Consider the following 17047-nt stretch of genomic DNA (forward strand, 5'->3'; position numbering starts at 1 on the left):
TCCCCTCTTGCAGGGCACAAACGTGGTCACTTTGTGTAAGCTGGAGGATCTGCGTCACTCCTGACCCACACGGACACCACTGGGCTTTGGGAGCTTGAGGCTGCTTCATTTACCGCTCCTCCTGGCCACGGGAGAAGGCAGCAGCAGGAGAGGGACAAATCAAATTACAAGGCAGCTAATGAAAATAATGGGGAATAAAGCACTTTTGGAGGCTGCTGGGTTGGATTCCTATTTCCGTGTGTCACTGGATTTCAATCGGAGATGTTTATAGCCCTCAAGAAGCAGTCACTTAATTGCCTTTTGTGATTAGCTGCAACTCAATTGACCGTGAATTTCTTGCTCTTGCAGACCTGAGCCTTCAGCAGATGAGATGTGAACGGCTCCAAGCAGGGCTCCAGCCCCACGGCTGCTCCCACCCCATTGCCTGAGCACCCAAATCCCTTCTGAGCCTTTCCAGAGCATGGCCCTTGCAGCTTATCCCAGGTGAAAGGGATAGGGGCTGCGGAGGGTCCTCCTGCTGAGCACGCCTGAGATGTATTTGTACAGCGGGAGCAAGCAGGGGTCTGTTGGGAGGCTTTGCCTGTTTCCATGCGATGGTCAGGTTCCTCCTGTCAGCGCCAGCCTGGGCTAACAGCTCCCTTTGCAGCTATTGACTCCGAGTAAATAATGTCCAGATATATTTTTTTCTGCCGATAAAAGCTGCTGGGTTTTCTATTATTGTCAGGGGTGTTTATTAGAGCAGAAACATCCTCGTGCTGTGCTCACAGCCTGACTGCTGGGAAGCGGCACAAGTCGGCTGGGATCAAACGTGCTGCTCGGCACCATGGTCACAGGGAAGGGGGGGGGGATCAAATACCCCCCTGCCCAGCTGGCTTCATGCGGAGCATCATCCCAGGGTGATCCCTTGTCAGAAAGGAGCAGGAAGAAGATGTTGGAGCGTTGGGATGCAAGGGGCTGGCTCGTGCCTCAGTGACCAGGCACTGGACTGCAGAGGCAGTGATTTCGGGTCTGGCAGGGTTTATGTGGAAGCTCTCACCCATTGCTCAGCGCTCTCCTGCGCTGGAGCTGCAGCCCCTCAGCATCCTTTTGGCGTCTTGCAGTTAGAGATGAGTAATGGCAGGCAGCACGGGCAGCGCTCTGCCCTCTCGCCCCGTCCTTCCCCCCTCCGTGCCCACCAGGGACCCCCCAGTCCCTACGAGAAGGGACCTGAATCCTCCTGCTCGTTAATTACAGGGATGCGGCAGGAGCCTTGTTCAAGGGCAGCCGCTCAGGCCCCTGTAATCAATTCTGCACCATTGCCGAGGGTCTCCTCCCCATCACCCTGCCTCTCCAGGGTGGCTTGGCCAGGAGCCCGCTGCTCTCTCCCTATTGCTGATGACTGGAGTAGGTGGTTTGCTTGAATTAATTGTGTTGGGCAGCAATTAAACAGCTCTCCTGATCCATTCGAGACCGCAGCAGGTTTTGCACTTCCATCTTGCATCTTACACGGCTGGCAATATTTTCTTTCTTTTTAGGGAATGAAAAGAAGAAAGGGAAAATCTCTTTAGGGAGGCTGGTTCTGGCTGACAGCTGAGCTGATACAAGCTGGTAATGTACTTTATTCTGCTTAATAGCAATGATCTGCCCAGCAGGGATTAAATCAGAGGCGCTGATACCACGGCTGAGCAACAGAGGCAGCTGACGTGGGGAGCGGTGGGAGAGCAGTGCTGGCCCCTGGGCCATGGATGCAAGCGATGGTTTGGATGCAGTGGGGCACACTGGGGCCCTGCTGCCCCCCACATCACACTCAGAGCTCAGTGGGGAATGGAGCCACTTCACATGTCCCCTGGGGCAGGATCGGCTCTGCCCAGGGGGTGGTGGCAGCACCAGTGGTGCCTCTGGGTGCGGGATGCTCCGTGCTGTGGGGCTGGGAATGCTCCAGCTCCATCCCTGTCCCAGTGCTGCCTCTGGGTTGTGGCCGGAGCTGCCCGAGGGGTCTGGCCTCGCTGCTGGGCTGCCACCAGTCCCCATCCCACACACTGCAACCCGGGAAAAGCCCTGCAGCCACTTCCCCTTTCCACCTTCCCCCTCGCCAGGCGGCCCCAGGCAAGGGAGCCATGGGCTGGGGACCCACTGCTCACGCTGAAACGTGCCTTGCCCGGGCCATGAGCACCCACCCTCTTCCCCACTGCGCTTCCCACTCTGCCCAGCACCATTCCCTGTGGCTGCACTGCCACTGCCTCATCCCACAGGACCCTTGGCCACCCAGCCGGCTCCAGCAGCCTCCTGCCCTGGCCTCTCCACTGGGCTGGCTGGGATCCATGGCTCTGGGTGTGGGTGCCCTGCAGGGATGGAACCCAGCCTCTTGTTCTCCTCTCCCACCCCAAGGATGGGATCTGTGTGCCCATGAGAGTGACTCAGAGCCGAAGGGGAACCAAGAGCACTGTCATAGGAGCGAGTCCGCTCCATCCCTGATGTGGGGAAGGGGCCGCTGCCCCGGGAGCTGTGCCAAGGATTGGCACCCTCAGAGCCTTCGTGGGGACAAACCCATGCCTGCAGAGCACTGGGGTGGGATTTCCAGTCCCCTCCATACAGGATGAGGGGTCCCCTTGTGCGTACCCCATGGGCAGCGCTTGTTTGTGTCCCGCCGGTGTTCCCAGCTCTGCCTGCCCTCGGTTCCCACAGAGATGCCCACATCACCATGGCTACCCACGGATATCCCTGCTCCGGCTGTAAACAGCCTGCAAGCCGCGCTTCCGACCCGAAACACCGCGGGTTGCTCCACCCCAGCGAAGTGTTGCAAGGGCAGCGGCTGTGGGAATTGGCCCCGTACCCCATCCCAGGGAACTGCGTCCCCCAGCATCCCTGTGAGCAGCTCAGGGTGTTCTGGGCAGGGGAGATGTGGGGGAAAAAACCCTTTCCTTGGGCTGTGGGGTGGCCACGGCCCTGGGGCCAGCTCCATGGGAAGTGATGCTGGGAGCGTGTCTGCTCTCCTATGGAGCGGGGACCGTGCTGGCCCCAGCGTGGGGTTGAGTGAGCTCTGAGTAACGCGTGCTCCAAGCCCGTAGTAAACAGCTGTTTGCACAACAGCCCCGTTGCGAAGGCCGCGAGTGTGAGCCGGGTTGGGCAATCCCCTGTTTACCCTCGTGTTCCAGCCCCATCCCGCGGGACATGGGGTTCCCCAGCCTGGCACGGGGGGGCAGAGCTGCCCGGTGCCCGGCAGTGAGAGCCCTGGGATGGATTGGCAGGACCCTGGTTAATGGTTGGCACAAGGATGTGTTAATGGTTGGCACAGGGGTGCGTTAATGGTTGGCACAGGGGTGCGTTAATGGTTGGCACAGGGGTGCGTTAATGGTTGGCACAGGGGTGTGTTAATGGGAAGGTCAGGTCTTGGGTTGCCTCACAATCTGGGCAAGCCGGATTGCCTTGTGCGAACATGGACAGCTTGGGTCAAAGGGGCTTTGCAGGGCAGCTCTCCCCAGGGCAGGGCTCTAGGGGACAACCCAGGCTTGGCTGCAAGGGACAGCAGTGCCGAGCCCAGGGACCAGCAGGCTTGGACCAGGAGAGGGCTGAAGGTGGCAGGGATGAGGATGCGGGGATGAGCCCATTCCCCTGCCATGGTGACACCAGGTTTGCCTCCTGCCCTCTGAGTCCCACATCCCCCTTCCAGGGAGTCACAGCACAGAGCCATGTGCACCGCGCTGCGGTGCTGGAGGCCGGGCGCTGCTCCCCAGCGCTGGATGCGTGCGAGCTGCAGGGCTTTCCTTCCTGCGGCGAGTGAGGCGGTCACAGCCTTCAGGGAAGTGTTTTGCAATCACCTCCTTCAGTCACAGCAATTAACGGCGCTGGGTTTGAGGAACTAACGGTGGAAGCAGCATGTTAGCAAACAGGCTGAGCACGGCCAGGCGCCGGGAGCCAGTGCCCCGGGCTTGGAGCGGCTGCTGAGCAGCGGCCGGGCACGGAGGCGAGGTAGGGATGGAGGCGAGGTAGGGATGGTGGGGATGGTGGTGGCAATGGTGGTGAGGTGGGGATGGTGGTGAGGTGGGGATGGTGGTGAGGTGGGGATGGTGGTGAGGTGGGGATGGGTTGTGTGGTGCTCTGACTGCGGTGTCTGTGGCTGTGAGCACTGCTCTGCCCTGTCCCAGTCACATGTGCTGGGTGCTCTCCCCCATTTCTCATGCTCCGTTCCTTTCATCTGCCTCTGGATCTTAGCCCCGGGGGCGGGAAGGAGCTGGGAGCACCCAGAGATGGGCTCACTGTGGGAAGCATCCCCTGGGGCCGGTGCTCAGCACCACCAAGGACACAGCCAGGACCAGTGTGGGGCAGGGGCAGAGGCAGCTGCTGCTCCTGCTCCCGGGACCATTCCCAGCAGCACAGGGGAGGGGGCACAGAGCGGACCCTGCAGCTCCGGCCAGCCCTGCTCGTTCATTTCCCTCTTTCAGTTTATCAGCTCTGCCCCCCAAACCCGGCTCTCACCCTCCCTGCAACCACAAATCTCTGCCCGGCAGAGGCTGAAGGTACCTGAGATAAAATCAGCCCGGCTGCGGCCGCACACGGGGTGTTGCAGCCCGGGCTGGGGTGCGCGGTGCCGGGAGCTGGCTGTGCCGGAGGGATCCCGCTGGAGCTCCTCACCCCTGCGCCTTTCCAAGCACCGAGCCCAGGGGCAGCGGTGTCAGCGCTGCACAAGGGCTCTGACAGCAAGAGCACATTTTGCTGGTGATTGTGGCTGGTCTCAGTGACGGTGGCAGCACGGCTCCTCCAGCCCCCCTCATCCCAACAAGCTGCTGTCTCCATCCCAGGTGATGCCAAAGCCACGGAGACCATGGCCAGGCGCGGTGCTGGGATGCTCTTCCTGCTGCAACTCTCCCTGCTCCTGCTCCTGCACCCGAGTGGTGAGTGGGACCTGCTCCATCCCATGCACCCAGTGCCCACCCTGCATGGCCAGGGCCGTGGCACACAGGGGCTGCTCCGGGGGCAGGAACACCGGCAGCACAGCGGGTGCAGGCAGGATGGGGCCTGGTGTGTGCCATGAGGCTTGCCCAACGCCCGGCTCTTCCTCTTCAGTGGCTGGGGGCCCATCTAAGGGAAGAGGTGTTCATCCCTCTGTCCTGGCTGGGTGCTGAGGGGCTGAGCTGGCTCCATCCTGCCCCAGATGTGATGTGATTTTCCTGCTTTCAGGGACCATGGGCTGTGCTCTGGTGGCCGTGGACTCACCCATTGTGCCCCTGGGCTCGGCTGTCACTGCATCCTGCACCATCCAGAGCAAGCTGTGCCATGGCTTGGAGCAGGAGAAGGTCCGGATCACATGGATGCTGGACAACGAGCCCATGGCTGGGAAGCAGAGCCAGGGCCCAGGGGACACAGAGGTGTCCAACCTCACCCTGCCCCAGTTCAACCGCACGCAGGCCAAGCTGTGGTGCTGGGTGGAGTGGAACGGGACCAAGCAGCGTGTTGGCATGGCTGAGATCAGGGCGGGCTGTAAGTGAGCAGAGCAGAGCTGCTGGGGCAGGAGCAGCACCCGGCACTGATGCTGATGGGGGCTGTTGCGGGGTTGTGCCAGGGGAGGTTCAGGGAGCAGTGCTGTGGCAGTGCAGGGCACAGAGGGGGCTGCATCCCCACATGGGTGCTTTGCTCAGGCTCTTTCCTGGCCCCTCTCTCCCAGATCCACCCTCAAAGCCCTTCAACCTCAGCTGCATCCTGAACCTCAGTGACTATGGGCTGACGTGCCAGTGGGAGCCAGGGGCCAACAGCCACCTCCCCACCAGCGTCGCACTGAAGTGTGCTGGGTGAGCCTCAGGGTGACACATCCCCAGTGCCTGGTCCCCAGCCACCCCTCCGGACCCTCACCCCATGGCAAAGCCTCATCCCTGAGCCCTTTCCTCTCGCTGCGGCAGGAGCAGAGCCCCGGCAGTCACAGGGTGCACCCCGCAAGGCGGCCGCAGCCGCTGCACGGTGCCGCGCCGGCTGCTCCAGCTCTACCGGCACATGGAGATCTGGGTGTCCGCCACCAACGCCCTGGGCACGGCCGAGTCGGAGCATCTCTGCATGGACCCCATGGATGTCGGTGAGTGACAGCCCCAGCCGCCCCGGCACAGGTCAGGGGCCAGGGAAGCTCATCAGCACCGAGACAGGGCTATTAGAGTGTCATTAAACACATCAGGCTCTCAGGTCGTCTTTATGGGCAGGTTCCCATGATGAATGGCTTGCCGGGATGAATAGGTGCCAAAGCTGCACTACAGACTGAGCAGCGTGTGCTGGCGGGTACTGAGCCGCCGGTTGACCTGCTGCACTCTACAGCTCTCTCCAGCAATTGATTACCCATTCATTCAGGAGGTCTATTAATAATGCATCAGCTCCTATAAACTATTCATAAAAGGAACCTTCCCAGGCGGTGCGACCCGTTTTCCCTGCTCTGGACCTGGGCAAGGGCTGCCCATGAACCTGCTGAACCCTCCCATGGCTGTGCTGGCCTCTTGGCCGCGGGCAGACCCACATGTGCAGATTTCATGGCTGTGACCCAGAGCCTGGGTCCCACAGGGTCTGTTTTTCCTGTGTAGGCACTAAGGCTGCAGAGCAGGGGCACTGCTGTGCTCCCCAGCATCACCCCGTGTCCTGGGCAGGGGCACAGCCCCTGCTGTGAGCCGTTCTCCTAAAGATTTTGGGGTGGTTTCTCCCCATCCCTCACCTTGGGCAGGCCAGCACCAAGGCTGTAGCTCATGGCATTTACAGCCACATGCAAGGCCATGGTCCCAGTGTCTCCAGCTCTCTCCTCTGCTCTTCCTCCAGCCAAGCTGGACCCCCCAGCCCTGCGGAGCATCCAGTCCATCCCCTTCCAGACCGACTGCATCGCCCTGACCTGGGATGTGGCCCGGAGCAATGCACACATGGAACTGCAGTGTGAGCTGCGCTACCGGACACCCCAGGACACTGCATGGGCTCTGGTGAGTGCTGCTGGGGGCAGCAGGACCAGGGTGGGTGAGTGACCCGAGCCAGGACCTCCCCTCTGCTCCACAGCCGGTCTGTGCCCAAGGCAGGAGCCACCACAGCTCTTTCTGTGACTGCCACCAGGTCACCAACATCATCGGCCACGCCGGCACCGCGCAGTGCTGCGGCTTCCTCTTCGGCACGCGGTACCACTTCCAGATGCGGTGCCGGCGGAGCTTGGCACGGGGCTACTGGAGCGAGTGGAGCCCGGGCAGGAACTACACCACCCATGAGAAAGGTGGGTGCGGGGTGACCAGGGGGTGCCCTCTGCCTGGCCAGGCAGCACAGCCATGGTGGCATGGCCGTGCTCACCCCTCTCAGCTCCCTGCCTGTCCTCCTGTTGCAGCCCCCACAGGGAAGCTGGATGTGTGGTGGAGCACTCGCCCGGCCAGGGTGGGCAAGGGGCTGGAGGTGCAGCTCTGCTGGAAGGTGAGCACGGGGGGGGTGGGTACATGGGGCAACTGGGGCATCACCCTGGGGACCGAGCATCCCTGTGGGTACTGAGCATCCCCACAGGTACTGGGCATCCCCATGGGTACCAAGCCTCCTCACAGGCACTGAGCATGGGTACCGAGCATCCCCACACTCCTTCCCTGTGCCCAGACCCCGCGGCGGCAGGAGGCTAATGGGCGAGTGCTGGGGTACCACGTCACCCTGAGCCCCAGGAGGAGGGGCAGGGACCCCGTCATGGTCTGCAACACCACCCACACCCACTGCAACTTCTCAGCACCCTCGGGGACCAGGAGGGTCTATCTCTCAGCCTACAACGCTGCCGGCAAGGGCGCAGTGACCGAGGTTGTCCTACTGGAGAGGAAAGGTGAGAGCAGCACATCAGAACCTCCGCACCCTCCTGAGGCCCTGCTGCTCCCCCAGCAGCTCCCTGAGCTCTCAAGCTGGGTTTGAGCAACCGGAGGTCTCCCAAGCAGGCAGCAGGGATGCTCCCCTCTCCCGTCATCCCTGCTGGTTGTCCCCACGCAGGTCAGCCCCTGGCTGGGCTCCGGGCTGTGCCCGGGGGTGAGCACAGCCTCTGGGTGCACTGGGAGCCACCTCGGGTCCCAGTGGCCGCGTACATCCTGGAGTGGCAGCGGGTGTCCTCGGAGCCCGGTCGCTGCAGCGCCTGCTGGCAGATGGAGCGTGATGGGGCTGCCACCGCGGCCCTCATCCAGGGTAAGGCGGGGGGTCCCTGCCCTCCTGGCCAGTTGAAGACTGGTGCTACAGGGCAGGGGCAGGACAACCAGGGGTTCAGGGCAGCCAGAGCCCCACATTCGTGCTCCCCCCTCTGCTCTCCATTGCAGATCGCATTGAGCCTTTCCAGAGGTACAACATCTCTGTGTACCCCCTCTACAAGGATGCCATAGGGGTGCCTGTCCACGCTGCAGCCTACTCCAAGCAGAAGGGTATGTGTGCTCCCAGCAGCCACCCTCGGGGCCCCATGGGGCTCACCCCACACCACAAAGCCTTTGCCTTTCAAAAGGGAAAGACCCAAGTACCCCTAATTCAGGGGCTCTGCAGCAGAGCTCAGCCCATGGGACTGGAGCTTGGCTTGTCCCTGAAGCTGCTCTCTGCTGCCCAGAGCCCCACAGGGGCACAGCGTGGGGCAGGGCCTGGTGCCCACACCTCGGGAGTGGGATTCGCCACTCAGAGCATCCCCCCTCAGTTCCAACCCCGATCTCTTGTCCTGCTCGGTTTCAGCACCATCCTATGCCCCAAAGCTCCACTTGAAGAGCATCAGCAAGTCGAGCGCCGAGCTGTGCTGGGAGCCGGTGCCTGTGGAGATGCAGAATGGCTTTATCACCAGTTACACCATCTTCTGGGCCAACAGCACCACAGATGTGTCCAGTGAGTCCTGCCTGTCACCCCTGCCCTGCCCTCCATCCCTCCTCCATGTGTTGGGTGGGGACAAGAGCAGATTCTGCTCTTCTCAGAGAGGGTTGGGGTGTGCACAGTTCCCATACGCACCACCAAGGGACCATGCAGGTGAGGCCCAAGCAGTGCCCACCATGCCAACAGCCCCCCATTTCCCCAGGTTCCACCATGAATCCCTCTCTCAGCTCCTTCATCATCCAGGACCTGAAGCCATCAACGCTGTACAAAGTGCACATCATGGCATCCACAGCTGCCGGCGGCACCAACGGCACCAGCCTGACCCTGGTGACCACAGTGCTAGGTGAGGGGTGCAGGGACAGAGCCCGGGTCCTCTCCCAGCTTCATGGCACAGCATGGCCGGAGGTGCCCCGCACAGCTCCTCCTGTGACCCTGTCCCTGCCTGCTTCCAGATGATGCTGAAATCCAGTTCCTCTTCCTGACCCTTGGGCTGGTCTTTGTCCTGCTCATTCTTTTGCTCATCTGCTTCCAGAAGAGCGGGCGGTGAGTACTGAGAGCTGCCATGGGCTGGATCAGCCCCACACTGAGCATCCCTGTGCCCAGTCCTTGTCCTAGAGGGGCAGAGTGGATGTGAGGAGCAGCAGCATCCCTCCATGAGGCAGTGTGGCCAGCCACAGGGCCACCAGTTCCAGGCCCTCCAATGATCCCCTGGTCCTGTGGTCCCCAGGGTGAAGCAGCAGTTCTGGCCCAGCGTTCCTGACCCCGCCAACAGCAGCCTGGGCAAGTGGGTTCCAGCGGAGCTGCAGCAGGTGAGACCTGGGCAGCTGCTGCCCTGTGCCCTGCTCCCCACCGGGCACTGCTTGAGGGGAATAGGGGGGCAGTGGAGGGGCTGCAGCCTGCGAACAGGCTCTGACCATGCACTCCCTGCCCCGCAGGAGCCTTTGCAGGTCCCCGGTGTGAAGGAGCCCGGCCCCTCCATCATTTCAACCGTCACAGTGCTGGAAAGGGCGGTGGGGAAGCCACCATGTGCCGGGGAGCCCTCCGTCCCCTGCACCGTGCCGCAGGAGGGCCGGGGCAGCCCGAGCCGGGGCTGGTCCGCAGCGGGGCCGTGCCCGGGGCCGGCCGGGAGTGGGGAGCCCGTGCAGTACGCGCGGGTGATGGGCAGCGGGTACAAGGAGCAGCAGCACCGCCTGCCTCGCCTCTACCTGCGCTCCAGCTCCACGCAGCCGCTGCTCCTCGACCCCAGCCCCAGCCCGCTGCCCTACGAGAACCTGTGGCTGGGCTGCCCGGGGGATGGCGGCTGCCCCGAAGAGCTGCCCGCCACCTTCCCGCTGCTGCAGGGGCTCCGCATCGGCGGCGCCGAGGAGCTGCCCGACTGCCGGGCGGCTTAGTGCCGGGGGTCGGGGCTGCGCCGGGGTACAGGGGGCCCGGCTCGCTCCGCCACTGCTACGCGAGGCCCCTCCTGTCCCCTCCCTGCTGCAATAAACGGGACGCGCTGAGAACGGCCCGGAGCATCCCTGCGGTGGTGCGAGCAGGAGCAGCCCCGGGGCGCGGAGCCTCCGCCGGGGCTCGGGGGTGCCCGATCCGCCTGTCCCGCCCATCGACGCGCTCGGCGCTCGACCCTTTCGCTGTGGCTCGGCGCTCGGCCGTGGCACCTGGGCAAGATGGCGGTGCCCACTGCGGCGGGCCCGTGACGGAAGGGCCATGCTGGCGCTGCGGACGGTGCTGGGCCGCTGCCTGGCGGGGCCGGCCCGCGGCGGGGCCGGTGAGGCGTGCAGGGAGGCCGCTGGGAGCGGGGGAAGAGGAGGCCGTGGCCGAGCGGGAAGGGGCGGTCTCGGGGTGGCTTAGGACGAAGGGGAAGGAGCCTGAGGCAGCCCTGAGAGGGGGTGGGAGGCTGTGGGCGGGTACGAGCGGAGGAGCCTGGCCGAGGGCTGGGGGCTGCCCGCTGACCCTGCCCGGTACAACGGGGACCTGCCGGAGCAGCCCAGGCATCCCCAAGGCTGCAGCTCCCAAGGCGAAGCTGCTGCGAGCGGGGACAAGCTGCGAGCTGGAACCCTGCGGGGCTTCCGCACACGCTGCGACCGCGCCGAGAGCACGGGTGGCGTGCGGAGCCCTGCGCTCCGTGCCTGTGCTGGCAGCCTGCACACAGCTCTGGTGCCCTGTGGGTCCAGCGCTGCACTCCTAGGCCCGTCAGCCTGTCCCATTTGGAGGCAGGTCTGTGTGCTGGCAAAGTCTGTACTTGAAAACAGGAGCAGGCATTGATTCCAGGAGCCTTGAAGGAGCAGTTGGAGGAGTTTGTCCTTGGAAGGTCAAAGAACGTCTCAGTTGAGGCTGTGGATGAGTATTCTCACCCATAGCAAGCTGTGCTGCTCAAAGGTTGTCTCTAGGTCTTGCTGCCTCTGCGCTCTGCCATTGGGGTAGTCCAGAGCAGCCCCTAACTCACACAAGGAAGTACTTGATTTAGTTCATCCGTTTAAACCCTCCAGATGGACACAGTGTAGCTGGGAAGCCCTCAAAGTCTGCTTGGTGTCTGTAATCTCTTCCTTGCTGCTCTGTTCTCATTATTTTAGTTCAGATCACCCAGAAACAGCACAGCTTTACCCGTTTCTTTGAGTACCCACGTGAGAACCACACTGAACTGTTCACGCTCCTTTGGGACAAATGACCTGGCTGGCTACTGATCACCTTGGAGTCTTAAATACTCTGACCAGTTTTCCAGTACAGACTGAGTGGTATTTAATGTGTATGTAGCTTAAAAAAGCATACGAGTCTGATCAATCTTTGTTTTCTCCCATCAAGCTTGCAGCCCCCTTATTCAGACAGCCAGATGGTATGCCAGACCTGTGAGAAAAAGAAGGAAAGGTATGTCAAGATCAAAAGTTAGCCAAAATTCAGTAGTTCATAATGTGTGGGAAATCAGTACTTGCCATTAGCAAGAGATCACTGATCTCAGTGGACTGTACACCAGGTTGTAGATCCAGGGTGCTGAAGGCAAGAGGTTGCACCCAATTTTATTCACTCAATTCCTTCCATCTCAGCTCGACCTCTAAAGTTCTTCCCTCTTATTTGGAGCATACAGTCTCTTTTCTTTGCAACTTGTTTCCTCTGATCTAGTTTGCAGGTGTGTTCAGAGCTCTGACTTTGTACTGCTCTTCCTCAAATGTTCATCTTTTCTTTGTAGACATCCCCAGCCATTTGGATGACCTTCCTCCCACAATGCTGAAGAAAGGTTATACCGATGTCCCAGTAGTAAACAGGTATGATACAGGGAGAGGGAAGGACTGTTCTCTTCAGAGATTTGTATCTTACACAGGCACAACCACGCTATGTGGAAGCTGTCACCTGCTTGGTAATTAATCAGTGTTCTGTGATCACTGGTTTGCAATTTAGCACAGAAATTGCAGAGTCATTTTGAAAGTCGAATTTGCAAAAGCAGTCACTGATGATGGTTGTTTAAGGGGGGTTGTTTTCTTAATGCAAGATTAAGTGCTGGTTGCCCACATCTTCTGTGGACTTTGTAGAGCATAGAAAAGAGAAATAATATTGAAATACTAGAAATAATCTTCTTAGAAATACTTTGTGCCTGCCTTGAACTCAGGTGCTGGAGAGTGTGTGGTGAAACAGCTCAAAAGGAGTGGCCACTGCTGAAATCTGGACCTGGAGTTGAGAGAGTTTAAGCTTCAGTTCCAGCTCTGCTCATGTGTGGTGCAGGGAGAGCCCCCAGTGGCGTTTCTGAGACTTTCACAAATCTTTGAAGGAGCTGGTCTTATTTTGCCCTTGTGTGCTTACTTGGGGTTAATCTTCAGCACCCATTTTGCGTCAGGTTTCTGGAATTGATAAGACTTCATCAATATTGGAAATAACTGTGCTTCCCTCAGCAGCAAAACTCCTCCATGTTCTGTAATCCATGCTGTGGTTTTCCCTAGGAATGTAAGAACCAGTTTATACCTGACAGGTTTGGGAGGGGAGGAGAGTTGCTGTACATGTGCAGAGTAAATTAAGGTTGAGAAAAGATGACATGTTCTGAAAAGCTAAGCTCATTTCTGTAGTTAAATATATTTTCTTTCTAGCTTATAAACTAATCTGCAATCTTCTTGCAGTGTGGATGATGTAGTGAAAAGGCTGTTGTCACTGGAAATGGCAAGCCAGGTTAGTTCCATTCTACTTCCATCAAAACATGTGGCAGATCCAGTGAGGACGTTTGTGTAAGACCTGTCTAAACTGATAAATGCCCTTCACTTTAAGTGTTGCTCAGTGACTGCAAATGTGGGGCTATTAAATATGTGAGAGTGAAAAGTTTTGTATGCTCCTAAAATTGATCATGCAATCTTTATGATAATAATTACATACTAAAACTAGAAGAAAATATTAGGCTGTCACTGAGGAGATGAGCTGTGTTACATTACTGCTGAGGCCTGTGCCCTAGAAACCAAGGCACTGGGCAGCAGATGTGCTTTTTGTATGCCCAGAAAACAACGTAAGTGAATTGTAAGGCAGCAGAAAGATCTTGCCATTTCTTGCTGCTTAACACTTAAGCTTAAAAAGATGCGAAAAGTAAAGGCTGCTGCCATGTGAGCTCAGCCCCAGTTCTCTCCCACACTTGTGAGAGCAGCAGGGCCTCTTCAACACCCTCCTTCTGTAACCTTGGGGTGAAGGGTGTGCCTGGACTCTTGCTTTGAACAATGGCACTTGTGTGTTCTGCTGAGATCTTTTTGTGCTGCTTTGCTACTATACTCTGTCCTGCAAGCAGCAGGGCCTTTTTTTGCAGCACTTCTTTCACACTTTGTGATGGACACTGAGCAAAGCTATTAATTACAAAGCCTTTATCTGGGCATTCGGGAAGAGAGCTGGGGTGTCTGAGACCTTTAGTGCTCCTGAGAAAGTGACAAGCTCTTTGCTGTTATCCACAGAAGGAGAAGATGAAAATAAAGACACAGCAGCTGGTGGAGAAGGTCAGGAGGTCTCCCAACGACAATGGCTCTTTTGAGGTGCAAGGTAAGTTAAAAAAGCAGGAGGATATTGTTGGCAGACGATATATTTCTGCTTTTATTTAGCTATTCCCACCCCAGCACTTCAAGTTTCCTTCAGGAGAGCACCTGCAGTATGCCCTGGAGCTTCAGGGTTGGGGAACATTGTGGAAGCAGTGCATGCGCTTGCAGGCAGATGTCTGCTAGGGCACCTTCCAAATTCCTGTTCTGTATCCACCCTCCAGGGGTGGCAACTGCATTATCCTACTTGAAGTGCTTATATGACAGGAAGCATCACACTGCATTCATTACCAAAATGAACTACTAGATTTAGCCATGGAACCCAAATTTCCCTTTACATCAGAGAGCTCTGGCTGCCAGTGCAGTGATGGAGGCCACACTGCCTTTGACTAAGATGCACTCCTGTATCATCCTTCAGCTCCTCAGGATGCCACCGGCCTCTTAATCCAATGCCTGAAAACACAAAGAGCTGGCTGCTGCTTTTAGAAAGAGCCTTTAGTTTGTGTCTCTTCCCCCAAGCCAAGTGAAGTGAATGTAAAGTCACCCGTAACTAAGCGAGCGCAAGAGGCAGTTTACGGATGAAGTCGTTTGAGCTGTTGTTAAGCTTTTATCCTCTAATTAAGCATCTTCATAATAGTAATAGTTCTGACTTGGGTTGAGTAGGTTGTATTTTGTGGTCAGTTTTGCTTTTGTTTGGAGGGCTGTGGGTGATATTTGCTGTGGTGCAGTGGGTCCTCAGCTGGCAATTTGGAGGCAATGCAGATGACACTGTCTCACCCCAGAAAGCTGCTGCTGCTCTCACACGTCTTGTTACATGTGTTCTTTACAGTTGCTGCGTTGACTGCCAAGATACGCACTTACGAGGAGCATCTTCAGAAGCATCCCAAGGTAACTGTCAGAAGTCTGAGCCCACACGTCTGAGCCAGCAGCTGCTCAGGTTGTTTTCTCAGTTCAGGAACAAAAGGATTTTAATTCTGGGGATTGTGGCTTTCCTAAGAAGGTTATAAAATAGTTATAAATGTTCCCTGGTGCCAGGCTGGGAAGTTGCTGGCTCAGTCACAGCTACATGCTCATCAACTGGGATGCAGAGCTTGTTCTTTTTTGTCACTGGATCGGTGGAAACAGCTGAGCAGATATCGTTGAATGGAGTTTAGCTAAATTTATCCTTGCTGCAGGTGTGGCTTCACTGTTTAGTTCTCAGTGTAATTAATGTTCTCACTTCAGCAGCTATATTCTCTCTTAGTTCTGCCTATGAGAACATTGAGCAGGCAGGACTGTGTTAGTGTTGTAACAACCACAGTCCTCCCTAAAGCTGCCTGGGTTCAGAGCCCATATTTGAAACAGCACAACTGCAAATTTAGGAGCAAGATGTACTAAAGATTCTTTATGCAGTGCAAAAGGTGGGAAATGCATGCACCAGCTGTGCTTGAAAAAAGTGCGTTTGTTAATCATAAAAGCTTGAAGGGTAAAATGAAATAGAATTCAGTTTTAGTAAGAAGGCAGAAGTTATACTAAATGTTTCAGCAGAAAAGACCTTTAGAAATTACGCGGATGAAGCCTGTTTCTTACACAGATGGAGGAAGTTTCTCCCATGGGAGGTTGCCCTGAATGGCTCTGGTTACACCTGCTCCCTTCCAAAGAACAACCCAAATGGTCAGAGCCAAGTCATGTTTTATTTTCACATTTAAAAGGGAAAGGCTTCTGTGTTATTTCTGGAACAACACATTTCAGGGGAAGCAGAGTTTTTAGCCAGTAGACCTTCCCTTTTGCCTTTGCCTCCAAGCCACTGTGGCTTTTGCTGCTGTGTACAAGTTGGAAACAGCCTTCAAGGCTGGGGGAGGAAGGTGAAGGTGCAAGCACAGAATGAAGAAAGCAATTTCAGTGGAAAGTAAATTAAATCTGCTCAGATCTCCTTGTAGTGACCTAATGTGCTGCAGTATCTGCCAAGAAAAATGTTTCTAAGATACTGTCCTTAACCTGATTGTTTCCTTTCAGCCATAATCAGGTTCATTCTAAGTAATTTATTAGAACAGAGGAATAATCTGTCTACAATCTTTGCAGGATAAAAGTAACCGCCGCCGCATGCTGATGGATATAGATCGCCGGAGGAAACTCCTGGGCTATCTTCGGCGTGTCCGCTATGATGTCTTTGAGAACACCTGCAAGCAGCTGAATATCGAGTACAGCCTGCCCCCTGCCTACTCCCGCCGGATCACCAAGCGCTGGCTGGTGAAGAAGGCTTTCTGTCGCAGGGTATGGAGCAGCCTGCAGAGCAGGCCACATAGCTGGAGTGGGAGAAGGTCCTTTTAGAGAAGGGCACAATTAAGAAGACTGGTAGTTAAATCCTTTTAAAATCCATGCTGCTTTGAATATAAGGAGACAGTGATAATGTCTGTAGAGAAATGTGTAAGCTCAGCAAAGAGCTCCACAGTTATGCAGTGGGCAGCAGCATTCTTGCTGCAGATGTTCTGTGCTGGAGAATTTCAGGTGGTTTTGCTGGTTTGCTCAGAAATTTAGGATTCAAGCCAGCTTTGTTTTCCAAGCCTGGTATTGGAACTAATATGTGAGACAATTCAATTTAGTTGCGTCTTTGGAACAGAAACACAGGTACAGCCACTGTCTGCTCTCATTTAATCTCAGTACATTGGTGTAACCACTGTGTGCAGTGTATCTGTGAGCAGAATCAAAACGTAGGACATGCCTTCAGTCCGTATATGCTAAATTTTAGCCCAATGCAATTACAACCAAAAGACAGGTAGCTGAACAGAATGCCTCCAGACACTACCCTGGGAGCGGAGCTGGCTGGTATGCCGGAGCAGGCACATGGGAAGGAGCAGATCTCACTGCACAGCGCACCTCCTGCCCTCTGCTCCAGAACCGGGATCCATCTCCCTTTCTCTCACCTCCTCCTGCAGGTTTTTGAGGAGGTGCGGAAGCTGAAAGCGCCGGAGAGGCTGAAGCAGAGGCAAGAGTGGCGAGCAAGAGCCAGAGCCAGAGCTGCACAGGAGAAGGAGGCGCAGCCGCAGGCCGAGGGGACGCCGGTGTAGCAGCACGTTGAACCCGGTGCAGTGTCTTTAACAATAAATAACTACTGAAAAGGCCTCTTTGCTTATGCGTGCGCGTGGCCTGCACCCTTCTAAGCACCTGGAATGAGCAATTGAAGCAGCTTTAGAAGTTTAAGGCTTGTGTTGTGAGCAGTTCTGGCTGTGTGAGGGGAGTACCTGGCTCCTGGCTGAGGGGCAGGGATGGGAATGCCTTGGAGCAGCGTCCAT

At 57.0% G+C, this 17047-nt stretch overlaps 2 protein-coding genes across 2 annotated transcripts; both read left to right on the forward strand.

The window, feature by feature from the left end:
- Positions 1 to 3811: 3811 nt before the first annotated feature.
- On the forward strand, positions 3812 to 10271 carry CSF3R (colony stimulating factor 3 receptor). Its single transcript, XM_080632370.1, has 16 exons — positions 3812 to 3948; positions 4779 to 4871; positions 5158 to 5457; positions 5642 to 5765; positions 5874 to 6043; positions 6766 to 6920; positions 7048 to 7201; positions 7310 to 7392; positions 7567 to 7780; positions 7942 to 8130; positions 8259 to 8360; positions 8656 to 8802; positions 8990 to 9130; positions 9240 to 9330; positions 9515 to 9596; positions 9723 to 10271. Exons 2-16 carry the CDS (start codon positions 4802 to 4804, stop codon positions 10176 to 10178), a joined length of 2478 nt encoding a protein of 825 aa, XP_080488496.1. The 5' UTR covers positions 3812 to 3948; positions 4779 to 4801; the 3' UTR covers positions 10179 to 10271.
- Positions 10272 to 10436: 165 nt separating this feature from the next.
- On the forward strand, positions 10437 to 16940 carry MRPS15 (mitochondrial ribosomal protein S15). The gene is made up of 8 exons (XM_080632472.1): positions 10437 to 10552; positions 11587 to 11649; positions 11969 to 12044; positions 12888 to 12936; positions 13698 to 13782; positions 14605 to 14663; positions 15837 to 16028; positions 16691 to 16940. The coding sequence occupies exons 1-8, from the start codon at positions 10492 to 10494 to the stop codon at positions 16820 to 16822; spliced, it is 717 nt and encodes a 238-aa protein (XP_080488598.1). The 5' UTR covers positions 10437 to 10491; the 3' UTR covers positions 16823 to 16940.
- The last annotated feature ends 107 nt before the right edge of the window (positions 16941 to 17047 follow it).

Source organism: Psittacula echo (genome assembly GCF_963264785.1).
Source record: "Psittacula echo genome assembly, chromosome: 21".
Taxonomy (NCBI): domain Eukaryota; kingdom Metazoa; phylum Chordata; class Aves; order Psittaciformes; family Psittacidae; genus Psittacula; species Psittacula echo.